General features: G+C 41.4%; 1 protein-coding gene and 1 pseudogene across 6 annotated transcripts in view; both read left to right on the top strand.

Moving 5' to 3' along the window:
• Positions 1 to 20032, top strand: part of Micu1 (mitochondrial calcium uptake 1) — a 162605-nt gene that overhangs the window by 120979 nt on the left and 21594 nt on the right. For all 6 annotated transcript variants that reach the window (XM_060369507.1, XM_060369505.1, XM_060369509.1 and 3 more), the window contains 2 exons: positions 2766 to 2903; positions 13780 to 13888. In XM_060369507.1, coding sequence (XP_060225490.1) covers positions 2766 to 2903; positions 13780 to 13888 — 247 coding nt within the window. The remainder of the gene's footprint in view (positions 1 to 2765; positions 2904 to 13779; positions 13889 to 20032) is intronic.
• Positions 3198 to 8768, top strand: LOC132648405 (phosphatidylethanolamine-binding protein 1-like; annotated as a pseudogene).

Below are 20032 nucleotides of genomic sequence, written 5' to 3'. Positions count from 1 at the left end.
ATCCCTGAAATACGATCCTCAAAACTCATAAACCTTCACTTAGTAGGTCTTCAACTTTAAAATGTTAAACCAGTATGTTTGTGTCTGTTAGCAATTGTATGTGTGTGAAATACCCACCACCCACCTACCCCTCTCCATCACTGCCATTTTTAAGACTCCAGAAATGAACAGGCTGGATCTATAGCTCAATGTAAAGCACTTGCTGGCATGCATAAGGAGCTGGTCCTCTGAAACATGAAAAAACTCAGTTGGGCAGTTTTGACTCAGAAGACCCAGTAGGCTAAACAGAGATGCTGCCAAAAGTCAAATCACAGAGCTAAAGCAATAAATTTTAAAGTGGGCCAAACTATGCAGAAAGGGCAAATATTAGCATTTAAGCCTTTTCAGTTCTAATTGCTTAAAAATAATAGAACATATTATCAAAAGCCAAGTTTTAGGTCTTCAAACACTAGTAAAACAAAACAAAAACAAACAACAACAAAACTCTAATTTGAGCATTAAAATTGCTACTTGAGGATCTTCCCTGGAAACTGCCTTAGAAACACAGCAGAGGTATGTTTGTGCCTCTGGAGGGTGAAAACTGAAGGCCTTTCATGAGCCTTGAGCAAGCCAGCTGCTGTCAGGTTTACAAACAAGAAATAGTTCAACCTCAAGTCTGTCTTGCTCCACTAGGATGGGGGATCCAGAAAGGGGAGCATGAATGTCCAGATCCTTAAAGGCAGGCTAGCCTGGAGAGCAGGGACCACAGCTTTTAGAGTCTGCCTGTAAATGAATTCTGTACCATCTGAGCCCATCTGGAAACCTGCTTTAAACAGTGCAGAAAACTGCCCACTTGCAGAATTTTTATTAGTCCTCTATTTTGTTTCAGGATGGTAAATTGAGCCATAAATCAAACTTAAATCGAATCCCAAAATGAGACTCTCAGCCCCCCCTCTGTACTCCCCCTTTCTAGCTGTTCTAGCTTATTCAAAACAGCAGGGTGCTGTCCTGAAGGTTGCTGAAAAATAGGAAATGCTGTGAACCCAAATGGGCTACATTTGCAAACCCAGCTTGGTCACATGCAATTGCATGTTGCCTGTTTTCTTATCTGCAAAGTGGACCTAATAAGTGCCATGGACCTGACAAAGATTAAATGAAAGAACGTATAGGTGAGCCTCCTAGGTATAGCACATGCCCAGTAAAGAGTTGCTATTGCAGTGTAGCTCTTGTGGCTTATACATTCCTACAGCTCATAAGTGAAAACATAAGATGTTTCAACTGGCCATGCCAACTGAAGAGATGAGAATGGAAAGAATCCACTCTTGGTATTTTAATTTTTATTGCATGTCTCACATGTCTTATCTCCCCACTAGATGTCCGTAAACACTCCAACAGAATTCTGTCCTTCCTTTCCATACTACACAATGATTAACATAAGTGCTGAACAACTGGAAGACACTCAGAAATGATTGTTGATGTGAACTTAATCAGTGATATCTGACATCTGTGTTTACCTTCTCAGGAGAACAGACTAACCCTGCCATATGGAAATGTGAACATCTCCTTGTATTTGTGATATCCCAATAAAACCACAGAGAGGAGGGCTGGAGAGATGGCTCAGCAGTTAAGAGTAGTAGGCTGCTCTTCCAGGGCCCTGAGTTCAATTCCCAGCACCCACATGGTGGCTCACAACCAGTTATACTGGGATCTGCTGCCATCTTCCGGCATGCAAGTATACATGCAGATAGATATATAAAATAAAGATTTTTAAAAAGCTAAAAAACAAAACATGGAGAAATCTACCATCTTCATGTCATTTTGCTCCCTACTTGGCCACTATGCCTATAGCCACTGTGTTGTACATAGAATCACCATTGCAGCTGGGACTAAGAGAGCTTCCTTGTCTCTGTTTTTAAGTGAAATCTTAATTTTCTGATAACCCTTAGATTAGCTAGAGGTTCTTTACACTTAGCCTTTTCATCTGCAGATTTAAATATTTTTAATGGTTTTTTCAGTAGCTTTGTAGTTAACAAGTTAACAAGTCTACTGCTGTATTCATCTTTTTTTTCTTTTTTTTTTCATCTTTTTTTAATGCATATTTTTCTTAAGCTCTATTGATATCCTAACATCCAATTACCATTTTTGAGAAAACTTATAAATACATTGTTCTTGTTTGAAATCCTTGGAGATCTAGTACATAAAATACTTGATTGTGTATATGCATATTTGATTATGCATATTTTATATGCATAATTGATAAAATGTGTAATCATCCTTAAGTCTTCACTGGGAAGTAAGGGCATGGGTGATCTTAGAGAGTGGTTATAACTATTAATGTATGAAATCCCAGAACCTAGGAAGCAGAGGCAGGCAGACCTTTGTGAGTTTGAGGCCAGCTTGGTGTACATACTGAGTTCTACTACTGAGAGCCTATCTAAAAAGAAAAGAGAAAATTTTGAAAATTTTTGTAAAGTTTTAAAATTGGCCTTCTTTCAAGGATGTGTTTGACCTGTGGAGGGTATGGGGAGCTTTGTCTGTTCTGGGTTTTACTGTTTGTTTTTTTATTATTATTATTATTATTATTATTATTATTAATAATAATGCATATTAATAACTCAGACTAATGAGTTTCATCATGATAATTTTATACACACATATAAGCAGTTCTGGTTTGTCTGTGAGAAACTGAGACCAAAATTCATTTCTCCCATCAAACACAGTTGATCAGTCCTCATCAAAATCCCTTCCATGTAACTCTAAGAACACTCTGTCTGTTTCCTACCCAGTTTGAACGCCATGACCCTGTAGATGGGAGAATCACCGAGAGGCAGTTTGGTGGCATGTTGCTGGCCTACAGTGGAGTGCAGTCCAAGAAGCTGACCGCCATGCAGAGACAGCTGAAGAAGCACTTCAAAGAGGGGAAGGTAGGTTGCCTTGGATACAGAAAGAAATGAAACCATGGGAGCGTCTGGTTATTGCAAAGATACCAATAATAATGAAAATGTGTCATGAACTAGTCAACAGTGAATACATCTCAAAGGACAGGAGAACCCCAGGCTTCTTGTTCAAACAAAGGTGGGGAAGGAGCAGCCTGAAGGAGAGAACAGACCTTTAACTGTTCAGGCACACAGACCCACCACAGAGCCTGAACTAGAGCTGTCTACACAGAGAGCCTCACTGTAGGCTCCAAATCAATAAACAGCACTAGTCACGTGGCCATGATCACCACCAGCGTGGCAGTGAAAATGTCCTGTGAGTGATGGCCAGAGTAGTGTGATGTGATCAAGACAAAGCTTCTCTGAAGATGGATTCAGCTGCTTCTGTAGCAGTTCCCATGATTATTGTAGGTAAATCCCTGACCTCACTGGCCCTGGGAATTGAACTTTTCCTATCTGCTTGGCATGAGACCATCATAGCTTTTAAAAGCCAATAACTGGAAAAGAAATAAGATGGCAGCATGTGTCCCAGTTCAGTTTCCTTATTGTTTGAGTAAGAAATCTTTCATGAACACCACTGCTTTCTAACTGCTTCTCAGCTGGACATTTTCTGCCTCATGTTGGATGTTGGAAAGCTGAAAGGCCTCTGGGCCAGGCTAGGTTCTTCTGAAACTTATCCAGCCTGTTTCCACAGCAGATGTTCTCTTGGCTGAAGGGTAGACCTGTCATTCCTGGAGTAAGAAATATCTCTTCCCCTGGAGAGTATACTATCCAGTACCCAGCTCGTATCTGTAGAAATTTATAAGACATCAGTTGCATGTCTTTAGGTGGTTTTTCGCTGGTCACATGCTGTTTGCATACAGGAAGCCTGCTTTTCTCTAGACAGACTTTTCATCTTTGTTTTGTGAGATATTCTTCTTGTTTGTTGTTTGTTAGGTTTTTGGAGTGCTAAGGATACAGCCTGGGGCCTCGTGCATGCTAGGCAGATGTGCTACACTGACCTACATACCAAGCCTGAACAGACCTATTTTTAAAGGTTGCTGCAGACCTTAAGTTAGCTATCAATCATGATAGGCTAATTCATATTTTATCCTGAATTTATATTTGAAGGTTATGATGTCTTCCTTGAAGTCATAGAATGTTTTAGCTTGAACAAGAGTTAATTTAGGACCGAAGACCTTGGGGAAAAAAAAAAAAAAGCTCTGGTGTGAAAGGACAAACTTTTTCAAATTGGAAATTGGGTGCAAAATTACTTTTGGCCAGAATTTCTAGCCTGTTTTAGCTAGGAGATTAAAATTGATTGCCTTCTTGTGTTGATTAAATAGTTGTGAACATAGTAATTAGCCAAAATGAGAGTTAATAATGGCCTTTACCCCTAATGTTAGCAGTCCATTTCTCCAGAGCCATTTTCTATTAAGAAGAAATTTCCATCTGTTTTTAACGGCTTTCTTTATTCCACTTTGGGTCTGTTAGTATGAAAATGTAAGGGCTGGAGAACCAGTTCAGCTGTTAAGGGCATTGGCTGCTCTTGTGAAGACCTAGGGTCAGATCCCAGCACCCACATGGTGGCTTGCAGCTGTCTGGAACTCCAGTTCCGGGGTATCTAATGCCCTGTACTGGCTTCCACAGGGACTAGACATGCACATGGTACACATACGTATGCACAAACACTCATGCCCATAAAATATGAATGAATAAACCTTCAAAAATATAAAATGACACTTCTTCAAACCAATTAAGTCAGAGTTCAGAAGGAAGTTAGGTGTGTGTGTGTCTCTTAAACTGGCTTCATTTATTCCAGCCTTTACTCCTTTTACTTCCCTCAAGATGCTACACAAAGAAGAAAGAATCCCTTTTAGAGTTTAAGAAAATAAAACTAGGGCTGGAAAGATGATTCAGAGGTTAAGAGCACTGCTTGCTCTCCCAGAGGTCCTGAGTTCAATTCCCAGCAACTGTATGGTGGCCCATGACCATCTATAATAAGATCTGGTACCCTCTTCTGGTATGCAAGTGTACATGCAGATAGAACACTGCATACAAAATAAATAAATAAATAAATGGATAAATAAATAAATCTTTAAAAAAAAAGACAAAAGAAGGAAAATAAATCTAGTTCCATAGAGATGAGCCTAGTAGCTTACAAGTGACTACTCATCAGTTACTGACTGCTCTTTATCTTATTAATACAGTATTCATTTGTCTTCTCTTTATCAAAGTCTGGGCCAATCACTTACCCAGAGTTCCTGGGAAAGTCCAGGAAAAAACACATAAGGAGCAGATGAGACCTGAGAGAAAGAACTGTGGGGGATTAGAAGTGGAGACAGCTTGTTCACATGGTGAGGAGGGTGAGAACAGCCACCACTGGACAAGAGATCCCATGGTAGCTGAGAGGGTGAAGCCCAGAATTGAAATTGCCCAAGAAAAGGGCTGTTCTTCAGAGAAGGGTTCCTGGAATCACCAGTGCAGAGGCTCCCCAGGTGGTCCCAATGACAGCCCAGCCTGGAGCCAGCCACCCCAACCATGATAGCCCAGCCCAGAGCCAACAAGCAAGGCTGTGTTGTGGATGTCCTGTGAAATGTGCAGATTTGGAGGCTACAGCTCAGTGCAGATGGGGCTTGGACTGAGGCTCTCATCTGTTAGTGTTTCTGCTCCGTCTACACCACTTTGGGTGACTCGGTAGCTGTGAAGTACCCCTGACCAAGGAGCAAGTAGAGATGAACTTTAAACAGACCTACATTTCAGGAGGGGTTGAGTCAGAAAAAGCTGGTCCAAGGGGTAGAAGACAGCAAGGGAAGCACATGATACTGACAATTTTCTCTGTGCTAGATTTAATACTCTTGCACCCAGTTGTTTTGCTTGGTAGACAGAATCATTGCTCACATGAAACAGTATTTCTTTTCTTTTTTTTTTTAATTTTTTTAAAGACAGTATTTCTTTTCTTTTTTTTTCTTTTTTTTTAAAAACAGTATTTCTTTTCTTTTTTTTAATTTTTTAAAGACAAATTTAAAGAAAAATTTTTTCTCTGTGTAGTGCAGACTGTCCTGGAACTCACTCTGTAGATCAGACTGGCCCTGAACACAGAGATCTGCCTGCCTCTGCCTCCCAGAATGCTGGCATTAAAGATGTGTGCCACCATGCTGGGCTTGGAAAAGGTTTTGGTTTTGGTTTTGGTTTTGGTTTTTAGAGGCAGGGTTTCTCTGTGTATTGTAGCCTTGGATGTCCTGGACTTGCTTTGTAGACCAGGCTGGCCTTGAACTCACAGAGAGCCACCTGCCTGTGCCTCCCCAAGTGCTGGGATTACAGGCGTGCTGGAAAAGTATTCTTAAGAGCCTTAGCTTTTGGCCAGAACTCACACACTGTCTTTGAGGCAACACCGATATCCAAAGCCAACAAGATTCCGTAACCGTTAAAAATTTTAAACTTTACTTTTTAAATTTATTTATTGGGGAAAAAAGAGCACATATTCTACAGCATGTGTGTGGAGGTCAGAGGACAACTGAAGGAGCCTGTGGTCTGTTTCCACTGTGTGCAATCTGCTGAATGAACTCAGTTCATCAGGCTTGCCAGCAATTCACTGAGCCCTCTCACCAGTCTTGCATTTTATTTTTTTAAACAACCTTATTGAGGTGTATTTTATAAGCCATGAAAGTCACCATTTTAAGTGTACAGTTCAGTGGTTATTAGTAAATGTACAGTTATGCAACATAATTGCCATCCAGTATGCAGACATTCCCATCACCCCAAAAGATCCCTCATGCTAGTCTTCAGTTAATGTGCATCTCTGCCTTACTCCTATAAATCAATCCTCTCTCTCCAGATGATTTGCCTGTTCTGAGCATTTCATAACAAATGCAATGTCATAGTGTAGTCTTACTCCTCTGCCTTCTTTTTCTTAGCATAATGCTTTGAAGATTTATCTCTGCTAATGCACATATTAATCCTTTTTTTTTTTCTTGCTTTTTATTGCTGAGTAGTAAATAGTGTTTCATCATCCATGTTTTCTTCACCAGTCACCATCAAATGCACAACCAAATTGCTTCTGTTTTAGGCTGTTAGGAATACTGCTCTTGTCAGTGTTTACATGCAAGTTTCTACATGGGCTTATGTTCTGTTGTTGTTGTCGTATCGTTCGTTGTCCTTTAATATAATGATGTTGTCATTATATTTGTGGTCGTTATGCTTGCATGTATGTTTGTAAACCATGAGTGTACCTGAGTGTGTGCAGGGGCCAGAGGAGTGTATCAGACCCCCTAGAGCTGGAGTTATAAATGGTTGTGAGCTGCCATATGGATGCTAAGAATTGAACTGGGTCCTCTGGAAGAACACCTAGTGCTCTTAACCACTAAGCCATCTCTCCAGCCCCTGGACCTATGATTATTATTATTATTATTATTATTATTATTATTATGACTCCTAAGAAGGAGATTGCTAGGTCATATTAGATAGTTATGTTTAACTTTTTAAGAGACATCCAAACTAAGCCAGTCATGGTGATACACAGCTTTAACCCTGGCACCTAGAAGGGAAAGGCAGGCAGATCTCTATGAATCTCAGGTTAGCTTGTTGTACAGTGTGAGTTCCAGGCCATCCAGAAGCCATGTTGAGAGACCCTGTCTCAAAAAAGCAAAACTAAAAATTAAAAAGACGTCATTTTAGTAGATAGCATTATGGTTTTAATTTGTATTTTTCTAATGTGTTTATTGTTCATGTATCTTGTTTTAGTAAAATGTCTGTTGACTATTCATTTGGTTGGTTATAGTGATGAGATCAAACCTAGGGCCTGTGTACAGAGAACAAGTGCTATCTATGCTCTGAGCTACATATGCACTAGCAAATCTTTCATTGTTAGCCTTCTCACTACTGAGTTGTATGAGTTCTCTATACAATCTGAGTATAAGTCCTTTATCAAAAGAGCAATTTTCAGGTTCCTGCTGTCACCATGCTCGCTGACATCAGCCGGGCCACTGAGCCTGCAGGGGGTGAAGTGGCCCCAGCATGTGCCGTGTATCAACTACGCTGAGGTGGAGGTAGACAAGCTGGGCAAAGTGAGCCCACCGGGTTAAGGATAGGCCCAGCAGCCTTTCATGGGATGGCCTCGATCCAGGGAATCTCTACACCATGGACCCAGATGGTCCTAACAGGAAGAACCCCAAATTCAGGGACCTTTTCTGGTAGTCAACATGAAGGGTAATGACATCAGCAGTTGCATGGTCCTCATATCTGGCTGGTGTAAAAGCAGGACAGACCACTGGACTGTGAACAGCCAATCCTGGATGGAGACCACTGCAGCAAGCTCAAGGTGGTGGCCTTCTGCAAGAAGTACTGCCTGGGCGTGGGCACATTACCAGGCAGAGCGGGATGACTTACGTGCCCACGCTCTACGAGCAGCTGTGTGGGAAGTAGGGGTGATGCAGAGGCCAGCAGTCCCAGGGAACCCCACATTTTATCAAGTTGTGTAAAGCATGTTTCTCCCGCTTCCTTCCCAGCCCTCCCAGGGAGTCCTGAGCCTGCTAGGATAGAGGTTTAAGGTGAGTCTTCTTGCTGCCCATGCTTAGATTCTAGATAGTCACATCCCAGCCTATGTTCTGTTAGGCTCCATCTGGGGGTGTTTGGTATTCTAATGGAGTCATTATAGTGTTGATTGAAGAAGAGCAACTCTGAAAAAGAAGGAACACAGGGAGAGGGCCAGGGCTAGTGTTGTCTGTAAGTGAGACTCAGTCCAGAACCAGGCACAGTGGCATCTTTTGATGTGTCTTTCAGGGTCCTGTCCCCCGAGTGAGACAACCCAAACCTCCTGTCTCAGCTAAGTCCTGACAATTCTGCTTGGTCTGGTGGCTGCACAGGTCCTGATGTCCTATAGCTCTAAAGAACAGGGTTACCATGATGAGGTGTGGCCATGGAGAGGGACCTTGCTAAGCTTGTTGTTTCTCAGTGCTATGAGCAAAAGTAACTGGAGTTGCTGGGTGTGTTAATGCTGGGTGTGTTCATCGTCAAATAAAAATAAAGGTACTGGATTCAGACCAAAAAAAGTGATTTTTTTTTTCCAAATGTTTTCTTTTAGCCTCTCATTTGCAGTTTTCTCTTGGTTTTGATGAGCTTTGACTTACCAGTTACTTTGATTTGGTTTGGTTTTTGGTTTTGGTATAGATTGTGCTTTGCCACATTATGTAAGAATTCATGCCTCATTTGGCCATATAACTATTCACTGTTAGCCTGGCAAGATGGCGCATTCCTGTAATCCCAGCATTCAGGGAAGTAGAGGCAGGCAGATTTCTGTGAGTTTGAGGCCAGCCTAATCTACAGAGCAAGTCCAGGACAGCCAAGGCTACACAGAGAGACCTTGTCACACACAAGTCCAGGACAGCCAAGTCTACACAGAGAAATCCTGTCTTTCTCTTTCTCTTTCTCTTTCTCTTTCTCTTTCTCTTTCTCTTTCTCTTTCTCATACGTGCACGCGCGCACACACACACACACACATACAACAACACTCTTTTCTTCTAAAATTTTACTGATTGCTTTTACTTTCAAAAGACTATTCACTTCATTAACAAGCCTCTGTTGTTAGATGCATTTTTACGGTGCCTAGAAAATCTCCTCTACTTCTACAAGCTACTTTTAGTCTTCCCTTCTTTTCTGAGCAGCCTCGCCTTTGTTTAAGTCCATCTTCCCTACACTTAACCAATTAACTAGTTTACAGAGCAGTTTCCTGTAAGTTTCTATTTTCTACCTTCTCATAGAATATCAAGACTCTACTGTCACCAAGCTCAGGGGGAGGGGACACTCCCTCCTGGCTGCTGTGATACCAGTTCCCTTTACATCCAATAGATCACACAGGAGCTTTAGTCTTCCTGTCTGAACAGCTCAGCTCATGATAAGCATAGCCCTTCAGCTTCTACTTTACATCCACAAACCTCATGGTATAGTATGTATATGTATGTCATATATGTATGACAGGAATGCATGACCATCACTCTCCACATATTTTTGAAACAAAAACTCTCACTTCACCTGGAATCCACTGATCTGTGCCTGCATGCATGTGTGGGTAAAGCCATTGCTGGGAAATAAGAATTTTGTAGCTGGTTTCATTATTTTTTTCTTTAAGGAGGCCTATGTAAATTATAAGCCCATAACATCAAGGCCTATGTCCAATGTAGTTTTATTTTTCTTGCTGTTCTTGGCAGAGTGCTGAGTAGCAAGTAAGCACTCGATAAATATTCTTTATTGTATCTATATAATAAAGACAGAGCGCTATATATTAGATTTAATGGTGTCAGTGGATTTGTACCCCACTGTTTGTCCAAATCATGATGAATAGGCACTTCATGCTGGTTATCCTCCCTCCCTCTCTTTGTCCTCTAGTAAGCTCAGCATGAGAAGTCTGGTCTTGCTCTGTAGTAGCTGATGTTTCACACACACAAAAGTAGTTAGTAAACATTAGTGCTTTTCTTTTCAGTCAAACTAGAAAGTATATTCTGTACAATGCCCTCTCTGTTTTAGGAATTTTAAATCAGCCTTTAATCTTCAAAACCTTTTCCAGTGTGAGGCTGACCATGCTCTTAACCTCTGAGCCATCTCTCCAGCCCTGTAAAGTTTTCTTGAAAAGGAAGAAGAGGGCTGGAGAGATGGCTCTGTGGTTAAGAGCACTGTCTACTCTTCCAAAGGACTCTGGTTTAATTCCCAGCACCCACATGGCAGCTCATAACTGTCTGTAACTCCAGTTCCACAGATTCTGACACCTTCATACAAATGCACAAAATGAATAAAGTTAAATAAATTATTTTAAAAAAAAGAAAAGGAAGAAGAGTGGGAATCTGTCCACTTTCCCCCACTCCCAGAGAAATTCATTTCTTAATTGTTATAAAGCTAAAAAGCTTTAATGCATTTTGTTATGTGTCCCAATATACACAGAAGTTGGCATTTTAACCATTTTTTAATTGTGTAATTAAAGTCGTTTTAAGTGCATTCCCATTTGGGCAACCATCGCCACTATCTCCAGAACTTTGTTCACCTTCCCAAATTGGAACTCTTTACTAATTAAACAGTAACTCCCAATTCCTTGTGGCAGTCGCCATCCTGCATTCTGTCTATAAGTTTAACTAACCCAAGTATCTCATATAAATGTGATTAAACAAAAAAATCTTTCCCCCAAGCCCTTTGTTGTTGTTGCTTTGGTTTTCAAAACAGGGTCTCACCATGTATCCCAGGCAAACATCAAACTCAAAAAAAAAAAAAAAAAATCCTTCCTCAGCCTGCAGAGTATAGGGACTACAAATATGCACCACTGTGGCCTGGAGAAAGAGGGTGAGGCAGACATGGTTTCTTTGTTAACTGGCTCACCCCTCAATGGACATTTGCATTTCTTTCACCCTCACTGTTCTTTTGGTGAAAGAAGGAAGATGATGTCAGTGTCTATCTAATGTAGATACAGTGATACTATAGAACCTGTGCTTCTAATCTAATGATACACTCATCTACAAGGCAGATGCAAAGCAAATGCTTACATCACCCAGAACACTAAGTAGGGGTAAGCCCCAACTCTGGTCAAGAAAATGTCCTGAAATTAGGGTCTGCAAAAATTATGCCACTTGATGCATAAAGATAGGTGAGCGTTTGACTGAACAACTCAATACAAGTATACTTTTGTTCATAACTCTCCAAAGCTGGAGATCACCCCTTTTTGTAACAGGTAAGCAGTTTGTGAGGGCCAGAGAGATGGCTCAGTGAGTAAAAGCACTTATTACCTGGTGACCTGAGTTTGATCCCAGGAATCCATGCAAAGGTGGAAGAAAACTGATTCCTTAGGTTGTCCTCTGGCCTCCATACACGCCCTCAAACACATACTCACTCTAATAAATTACATAGGGAGTTCTTTTAAGAAGAATAACAAATGTGATATAGTTAAATGATATAATACTTTATACAATAAGAATAAACTATAGATAAATATCATGGAACAAATCTTAAGGAGAAGCCATATATAGCAAAATGTATACTATTTAATTCTGCTACTTAATACTACTTAATACTCTAACGGAAACTGTTTCTGTTTTTGTTGTTGTTTGTTTGTTTGTTTTGTTTCTGTTTTAATAAAAAGGAATTCCCTAAGAATCCATGTAGTGATTTTTACTGGAAATATGGGTGGTAGAAACTCACAACTAGAAAATGGCATGCAGTTTTTTGAAACAGGGTTTCTTTGTGTAGCTTTGGCTATCCTGGTCTCACTTTGTAGACCAGGCTAGCTTCGAACTCACAGATTTTCCTGCCTCTGCCTCCCTAGTTCTGGGATTACAGACATGTACCCCAGCATGGCTAATAACAGCTTCTTAATTTTGGGTGTTTGTATTTTATGCACCCTTAGAGTCATCATACTGTGTAGTAAAATAGTTTTTAAATTCCTTGATTCTCCAAAAGAAAAATTACAGAAAGTCATGTGACATAATCATACACCCAGAGATCTAGCTCTCTGTTTGATTCAATAAAATTCTTTTCACTGGACTCATTGGAGCACACCTTTAAGAAAAAGAAAGGAAGGAAGAAGGAAAGGAAGGAAGGAAAGAAAAAAGAAAGGAAGGAGGGAGGGAGGGTAGGAGGAAGGAAGGAAGGAAGGAAGGAAGGAAGGAAGGAAGGAAGGAAGGAAGGAAGGAAGGAAGGAAGGACCCAGTTGGCCCAGTGTGGAGAGTGCCCAGAAAGAGCTGCAGGTGATCTCTGTCCTAGCTTCCTTCTTACTGTGCTCCCGGGTTCTGTAGTTTAGGGACAGACCTGAAGCACCAGTTCTCAGAGACGCTGCCAACATGTACTGTCCCCTGGGGCACGGTGGCTGCTTTTACAACACACAGGACATTCCCTGTGTTCCACTTCTGCTTTGATTGTGGTCACACTGATGTGTGAGAACTGGGGAGCTCCAGGTGGCCCTGATGCAGATAGCTGCTTTGCTTGAGTTGTCATAGAGAGTTAAGATGAGCACAGCTTTGACCAGCTTCTGGAAAGAATTTCTTCATTCAGAGCATGTCATTAGGTTTCCATGGTGCATCATTTGGAGACAGGGTTTCGCTGTTTTACCTCTGGCTTTCCTGGAACTCCTTCTGTAGACCAGGCTGGCCTTGAACTCACAGAGATCCACCTGCCTCTGCTGGGACTAAAGTCATACACCACCACCACCCAGCATCTTCTGGAGCTTTTAAATGGAGATCATGAACGGCTTTCCCTGTCAGTGCTGGGCTTTCAATAAGTATTGAACCCATTCCTCATCTGTCCCTGCCTTTCAGGATTCTGTGAGCAGACTGTGATATGGAAATCCTGACTCAGATTTTACTTCTTAAGATGTCTTACAGGTCAAGTGGCCACAACCCACTTAGGAAGTGTAATAGACATTGTGGCTAATTGGGAAACATGGTTAAACATTTTCATCAAGGGTGCCTGGCCATCACTGCAAGCAGCTTTATGTCAGACTCTACAGTTAGCCAGTTCACTGTCCTTAGAGAATACTCTAGAGCAGGGGTTCTCAGTCTATGGAATCAGCGGTTCTCAGCCTATGGAATGGAACCACCTTTTCACAGGGGTCACCTAAGACCATCAAGGAGCAGATATTTACATTACAATTCATAAAAGTAACAAAGTTACAGTGATGAGTTAGCAATGAAAATAATCTTAAGGCTGGGGGTCACCACAACATGAACTGTATTAAAGGGTCACAGCATTAAGAAGGTTGAGGACCACTGCTCTAGAGTTTTGTCCTGTGCTGTTCGCAGTTGCCGTCCCTTGACCAGTTGGTTCAGCATCTGTAAGATCTGCTGGGTTTCCACGCTGGCTTTGCTCTGTTTGCTACAGGCTCTCCTTCATCTTGCTGTTGCTCCTCTTTCAGGGCCTGACTTTCCAGGAGGTAGAGAACTTCTTCACTTTCCTGAAGAACATTAATGACGTGGACACTGCATTGAGCTTTTACCACATGGCTGGAGCATCTCTCGATAAAGGTAATGAACCTGAAAGTTTCCTTAAAAGCTATAAACATTAATCTGCATCTCCTAGGTGAATGCTTCACCCTAAAAATCAGATGTTCTTGGCATTGTCCTTTGTTGTTGATTAATAATGTTTAATATTGATTTATCTTTTAGTTAAACAGTGGTTATTCCTAAACCAGCTATTTACCCAAATCATCACACAAAGACTAGGATTTATATATACCCAAATCACCACACAAAGACTAGGATTTATTTAATTAACACACAATGCTGGGCAATAGTTACTCCCCATCCTAAACCTCCAAGCCCGCATTGTTTTCTTGCAGTCAGATTATAATTGCTTTTAGTCATATCTTTGGTCCAGGTCATCGCTCTTGATGGTTCCAAGTCCTGTCCTCTCTCTATCTCTCCTCTCCGACTCCTCCCACTCACTTCTTTCTCCTCCCCTCCGGACCAAGATGTTCCACCGCATTCTCTCCATTGTTCAGCATTGGCTGGTTGTTTTATTGACAATACAGAGAACAAATGGTGGCATGTTTACACAAACTTGAGACAGATGATGCTTAGAATAAACATCACAATGCAATGTCCGGATTGAAACTAAATAGTAGGGTAGAGAAGTCAGCATTTGAATGAACAATGGTAAATTGTATATATTCCACAAGAACATTATACCAACAGTCCTTTGGTTTATTTTTTGTTTGTTTGTTTTGTTTTGTTTCAAGATGTGCTTTCTCTGTGTAGCCCTGACTATCCTGAACTCATTCTGTAGACCAGGCTGGCCTTGAACAGAGATCTGCTTGCCTCTGCATTGCAAGTGCTACGACTGAAGGTGTGTGTGCCACCAGCGGGTGGTTTGTTCTCTTGTATTGGCCTTAAATGAGTCTTGTACTTCACCCAGAGATGCCAAGCTCAGCACATGCATTTGACTATGCTGCAGACAGGGCAGGCTGTCACTGTGATTAGCCTGGAAGCAGACATATAACAAGGTAGAGCTTCAGAACCTCACTCCTTTAAGCCAGAGTCACTTGGTGGTTATGGTCTTTGATGGAGTGAGCTGGTTAATATCTTTGCTTTCAACAGATATATATATATATATATTTTAAGAATTGAGAAGGAGCTGGATGTGGTGGTGCATGCCTTTAATTCCAGCACTCAGGAGGCAGAGGCAGGGGTATCTCTGTGAGTTCGAGGCCAGCCTGGTCTACAAAGAGAGTTCTAAGACAGCCAGGCTATACAGAGAAACCCTGTCTAAAAAAAAGAGAGAGAGAGAGAGAGAGAAGGAAAATAAAGTCTGCTCACATATTTGTCATGTTAGGTGCTTTTCATCTACTTTTGAATATCCAGATATTCATCTGGGCGCAGGAAGTTTTTTATCACTGTTCGTAGTGTGATAAACTCTCTTTACATTTTGACTGAACATAAGCTGCTGGGTGCTGCTCAAAGTACCAGCTGCAGTTTTAGAAACAGTCTTGCTTATTCAGCACTTTTCAGTAGATTCCTTCACATTTTATATATATATATATTTGATTTTTTATATATATATATATATAAAATCATGCCTCTAACTTATATGTGAAATCTAAAAACTAATGAAACTCATAGAAATAAAGTAGAATGTAGAATGGTGGTTGCTATAGGGCCAAGGAGAGGCGTAAATAGAATGAAAGGTCAAAGGGTTAGGGTGACTGTAGTCGCAAATACTGTATCCTGTGCTTGGATTTGCTAAGAGAGATGCTAGATCTCACACACACACACACACACACAACTGTGTAAAGAGATAGACATGTTGACTTGGAAGGTGGGCATGGTGGCCCACACCTGTAGTACGCTGAGGCAGAGGATCATGAATTCAAGACTAGCCTGAGCTGCATAGCAAGCCCCTGTATAAAAAAGGATACACATTAACTAGCCTAATTGTAGTAATACTTCATGTTGTATTATGTATCAGAACATGGTGTTGAACCCCTTAAATATACAATTCTTTGTCAGCTATATGTCAGTAAAGTTAGAAAAACAAAAGGAGTTCACTTACTTACAGCCAGAACTCATTTTACTTTTCCATTTCTGATTTGGATGCCTTTTATTTTAATCTATCCATAGAGCTTTTAAGATAGCATTTGTTTGCTTACAATGAGTCTCATCTTTATAGACTCTTTTTGGGGAAACATGATGTGGATGTCAAGGGGAGATATTACTAAGCCCTTATTCCAGAATAGCTTTGGATGTGTGGCCATCTCATAAGGCAGGAGTAGATAGCATGTGCAAACCTAGAAGCATAAGATTTAAAGTCAGAAGCTGCAAAAATAGAATTAATAAGTGCCTCTAGGTTTTTCCCCCTCAATTAAAGCCAACAGAAACACTTAAAGAAAACTATACAGAAAAATCACTGTCTCTATGTTTAAATTATAGGGTGTACAAAATAGAATGATTCGGGGTAGTGATAACGAAGAGAAATGCAACCTAGTGATTAAAAGGTGTGTGGGGGGATAGTTTCTTTCAAATGACTTTGGGCCATTTCCTGAGTAAGATGGCAAGCCTCTGGTACTCACACTCTTAAAGCTAGAGGCCATGACTGACATGTAGAATATACTTAGTTTTTAGGCCTGCGGTGCTGTGCCATTGACTTCTTGGTTTGCTTTATATGTTGTACATTGGATCCCTTGAGCATCTATGAATGATATCAAATGGATAAGACCTTAGCTTCATGCTAAGTACCAGAATGAACCACCTGCATTTATTTCCTAGGACTGCTATTTAAAAAAAAAAAAAAAAAAAAAAAAAAAAAATTGAGAGTTCCAGGACAGCCAGAGCTACCCAGGGAAATTGGTCAGGGTGGGGATTGCCACAAACTTGATTTAAAGCAACAGAAGTTTGTTCTCTCACAGTTGAGTGTTAAAGTCATGAAATTAAGCTATCAACAGGGTCATGCTCCCTCCAAGGGCTCTAGAGGATTATCCTTCCTTGCCTCGTCTAGGGTCTGGTGGCTATAGGTGCTTCTCAGCCTGTGGAAGCATCGCTTCCATCTCTGTCCTGTCTCTATGTGGCCTTCCCCACTGAATCCCTAAATGTATCTTTTCCTTCTTGGTCTTATGAGGTCATAGAGCCCAGCTGATAATCCAGGATGTTATCTCAGTGTCCTCCACTACAACTACGAAGACTGTACCCATCCTCAGCTTGCCCCACACACGTCACACCATCAAATTGTCTATTGTAGCATCTCTCACTGAGTTTATGTGTGAGTTTACACATTGCTGGGCTGACTATCTGCCACCCCAGCTAAATTCTTGTCTTTCTCTTGTATTCTCTATCTCTAGAGCAAGAAGTCAACATAAATTACAGGCTTTTCCTACTCTCTCCACAGAACTGTGTAAATTTTAGTACTGAGATGAACCACACACACACACACACAAAAAAAAAAAAACAAAAAAAAAAACAGGATGATGTGGGGCTTAAGAACACACCTCTAGCCAGGCAGTGGTGGCACATGCCTTTAATCCCAGCACTCAGGGAGGCAGATCTGTGTGAGTTTGAGGCCAGCCTGGTCTACAAAGTGAGTCCAGGGCAGACAGGGCTACACATAGAAACCCTGTTTCAAAAAAAAAAAAAAATGCACACACACACCTCTAGGCTGGGGATGTCTTGCATGTGATGCATGAAGCCCTGAGTTTGGTCCCCAGAACAACATGGTAGGCGATGAGTGACATCCCAGCATTTGGGAGTACAGGCAGGATCAGAATTTCAAAGTCAACCTTGACTACATAATTAGTTTGAAGACAACCTAGGCTGAAGGAGACCCTAGCTCCCAAGAACACAGGCACTGATATCATACTGCCTGAGTTTGTGTTGGGTGCTGACATTTACTAGCTGGGTAACATTGGGCTTTTCCTATGTGTTGAAAGTAAGGATAAAGATACATAACTCATAGGGTGTCATAGGACATATCTACAGAAAACACTGTCACCTTGCGTGGTTACTGAAGGTCATGTCATGAAGTTGATAACATGAACACAGTTTGATGCTGCTCATTTACTTATTCCGCCAGCAGCACAGACACTGGGCTAGGCATGGAGGTTCCAGCCTCAAGAAGCTCACAGGAATTGGGGCAAGATAATGCTAATAAGCATAAGATGTGGAGCTATAAGATGTGCTGTCGGGGAAGGCAGGGTCAAAGGTGAGCTCTCTGCCAAGCCTTTTCTCATTCCTACTTGCTTTTCATCTCAGCTGTCATCTTCTTTTTCTAGAAAGGTCAAGACCTTCAGAAAATGGCATCTTTCCAACGTACTGGTATCATTTCTTCCTGGCCTAGTTTAGAGTTCACAAGCCAACCCTGAAACATAATTGAGTGAAGTTTCCCAAGCAGCGCTGGGATCGATGTGGTAATGAATCCTCCCTAGGTTTGCACAGAAAAGTGCTCCATGGTCTAAAGAAGTTTGGGAAATGCCAGCATTGCACAGAACTTCTCCCTAAGCACTGCCTGCTGGCTTTTAATATGCTAATGTTTGTTACCAATCCCCAAAGGAGAGTTCAGTTCCCACACTTGGTTGGCTCCAGAATATCCTCTACCTCACAGATTAAAGCTCCCCTGAACACTTCCAGAGGTCTAGACAGGCAGCAGGTACAGATGGATGGATGCATCATCAGAGAACATGATCTAGTCCTAATGCTGGAAGTTCTGTAGAGGTTATTGTTGTTGTTGTAATTATTATTATTTGTGTAGGCCATGTGGTAACAACTCAGATAAGAACAGGGTGTACCTGGTGAACTCTGGCTTTCTGAACACAAGGTCTCCAGGAAAGACTGGATTTCCTCTGTAGGTCCTCTCTCATTTAGCATCTGGGTACAGCCAACTCTATTGTTCATTCATACACATAAAGTTAAGTGCATTGCCTCTGACTGGCTGTCTGAATTATGTAAGTAATCTGCTGAGGAAGGTAATGGGAAATTGAACATCACTCCTTCCCCCTTGCCTTCCAGTGATGAAATAGTTGAATTTGAGCTGGAGCTTAAGAATGAGCTATGGCCTCTAAATCTCAAAGCATGTCTGTTTCTGCCGGCAGAATAAAAGGTTTCCAGGTACAGGAGCACTACTGGAAAGCACCTCAGGATATTAAATGTGATAATCATGTGGGTCCAGTGTCCCCCCCCCCACCATGTACTCTGAGCCACAATACATGAAAATAATCACAAATAATGTCTGCTGCCATTGTTACTCACACTCCTTAGATTGAATGTTCTCATTTAAAAGTTATCCTTCATTTATTTTTCATCTATTTTGGGGCAGGGTTTCATTGTATAGCCTTGGCTGGCCTAGAACTTGCTCTGTAGACCAGGCTGTCCTTGAACTCTAGAGCTCCACCTGCCTCTGCCTCCTGAGTGCTGGGATTAAAGGTGTGTGCTACCACTGCTCCAAGCCTTTCTCCATCGCTGTGTAGAACAAAAGAATAAATACCAAGACCATGATGTACTTATGGCAAGATGCTCTTGGCAGCCCTAAGATGACCTTTGAAATACCATTCTTATATCAAATGGTTGCAGTTTCTTTTGTCTCTGATGTGACTTTGACCACAAAATAACCTCTAAGAACCCTTGTGGCTTCAAATGCTCTGAATCTAATTTGTTTGTTTTTTTGGTTGGTTGGTTGGTTAGTTGGTTGATTTTATTGAGACAGGGTTTCTTTGTGTAGCCTTGGCTGTCCTGGACTCACTCTATGGACCAGGCTAGCCTTGAACTCACAAAGACCCCTGGCCTCAGCCTCCCAGAGTGCTGGTACTACAGGTGTGCGCCATCACACCAAGCTTCTGAATCTAATATTAAAACCTCAATTTTTTTTTCCATTTAGATGATCCATATTAAGGTATTAAGTTGTTGGGGAGTCAGAAATTACCAGTGGAGTAAACAGTTTCTAATTCACAACCAGCCCTCACATTCTGAGCAGACATGTTAAGACAGACATGCTGGACCAAGCATGCTGTAGTGTTGCCCTTTCACATATCGGGAGCTCTGAGAGCAGCTGTCGTTTACAGCAGCTTCCATGACAGCTGTAGTGCTCAGTGCTTTGTACATACTCTATCCAATCCTTAAAACCTAGACTGTATTATCCCCATTTGGTGGTTTATGGGAATAAAAAAGGAAGCTTCTTGCTCTTGGCTGCCC

Source organism: Meriones unguiculatus, chromosome 16, assembly GCF_030254825.1.
Source record: "Meriones unguiculatus strain TT.TT164.6M chromosome 16, Bangor_MerUng_6.1, whole genome shotgun sequence".
Lineage (NCBI taxonomy): Eukaryota > Metazoa > Chordata > Mammalia > Rodentia > Muridae > Meriones > Meriones unguiculatus.
This window is presented reverse-complemented; position numbering and strand designations above follow the sequence as displayed.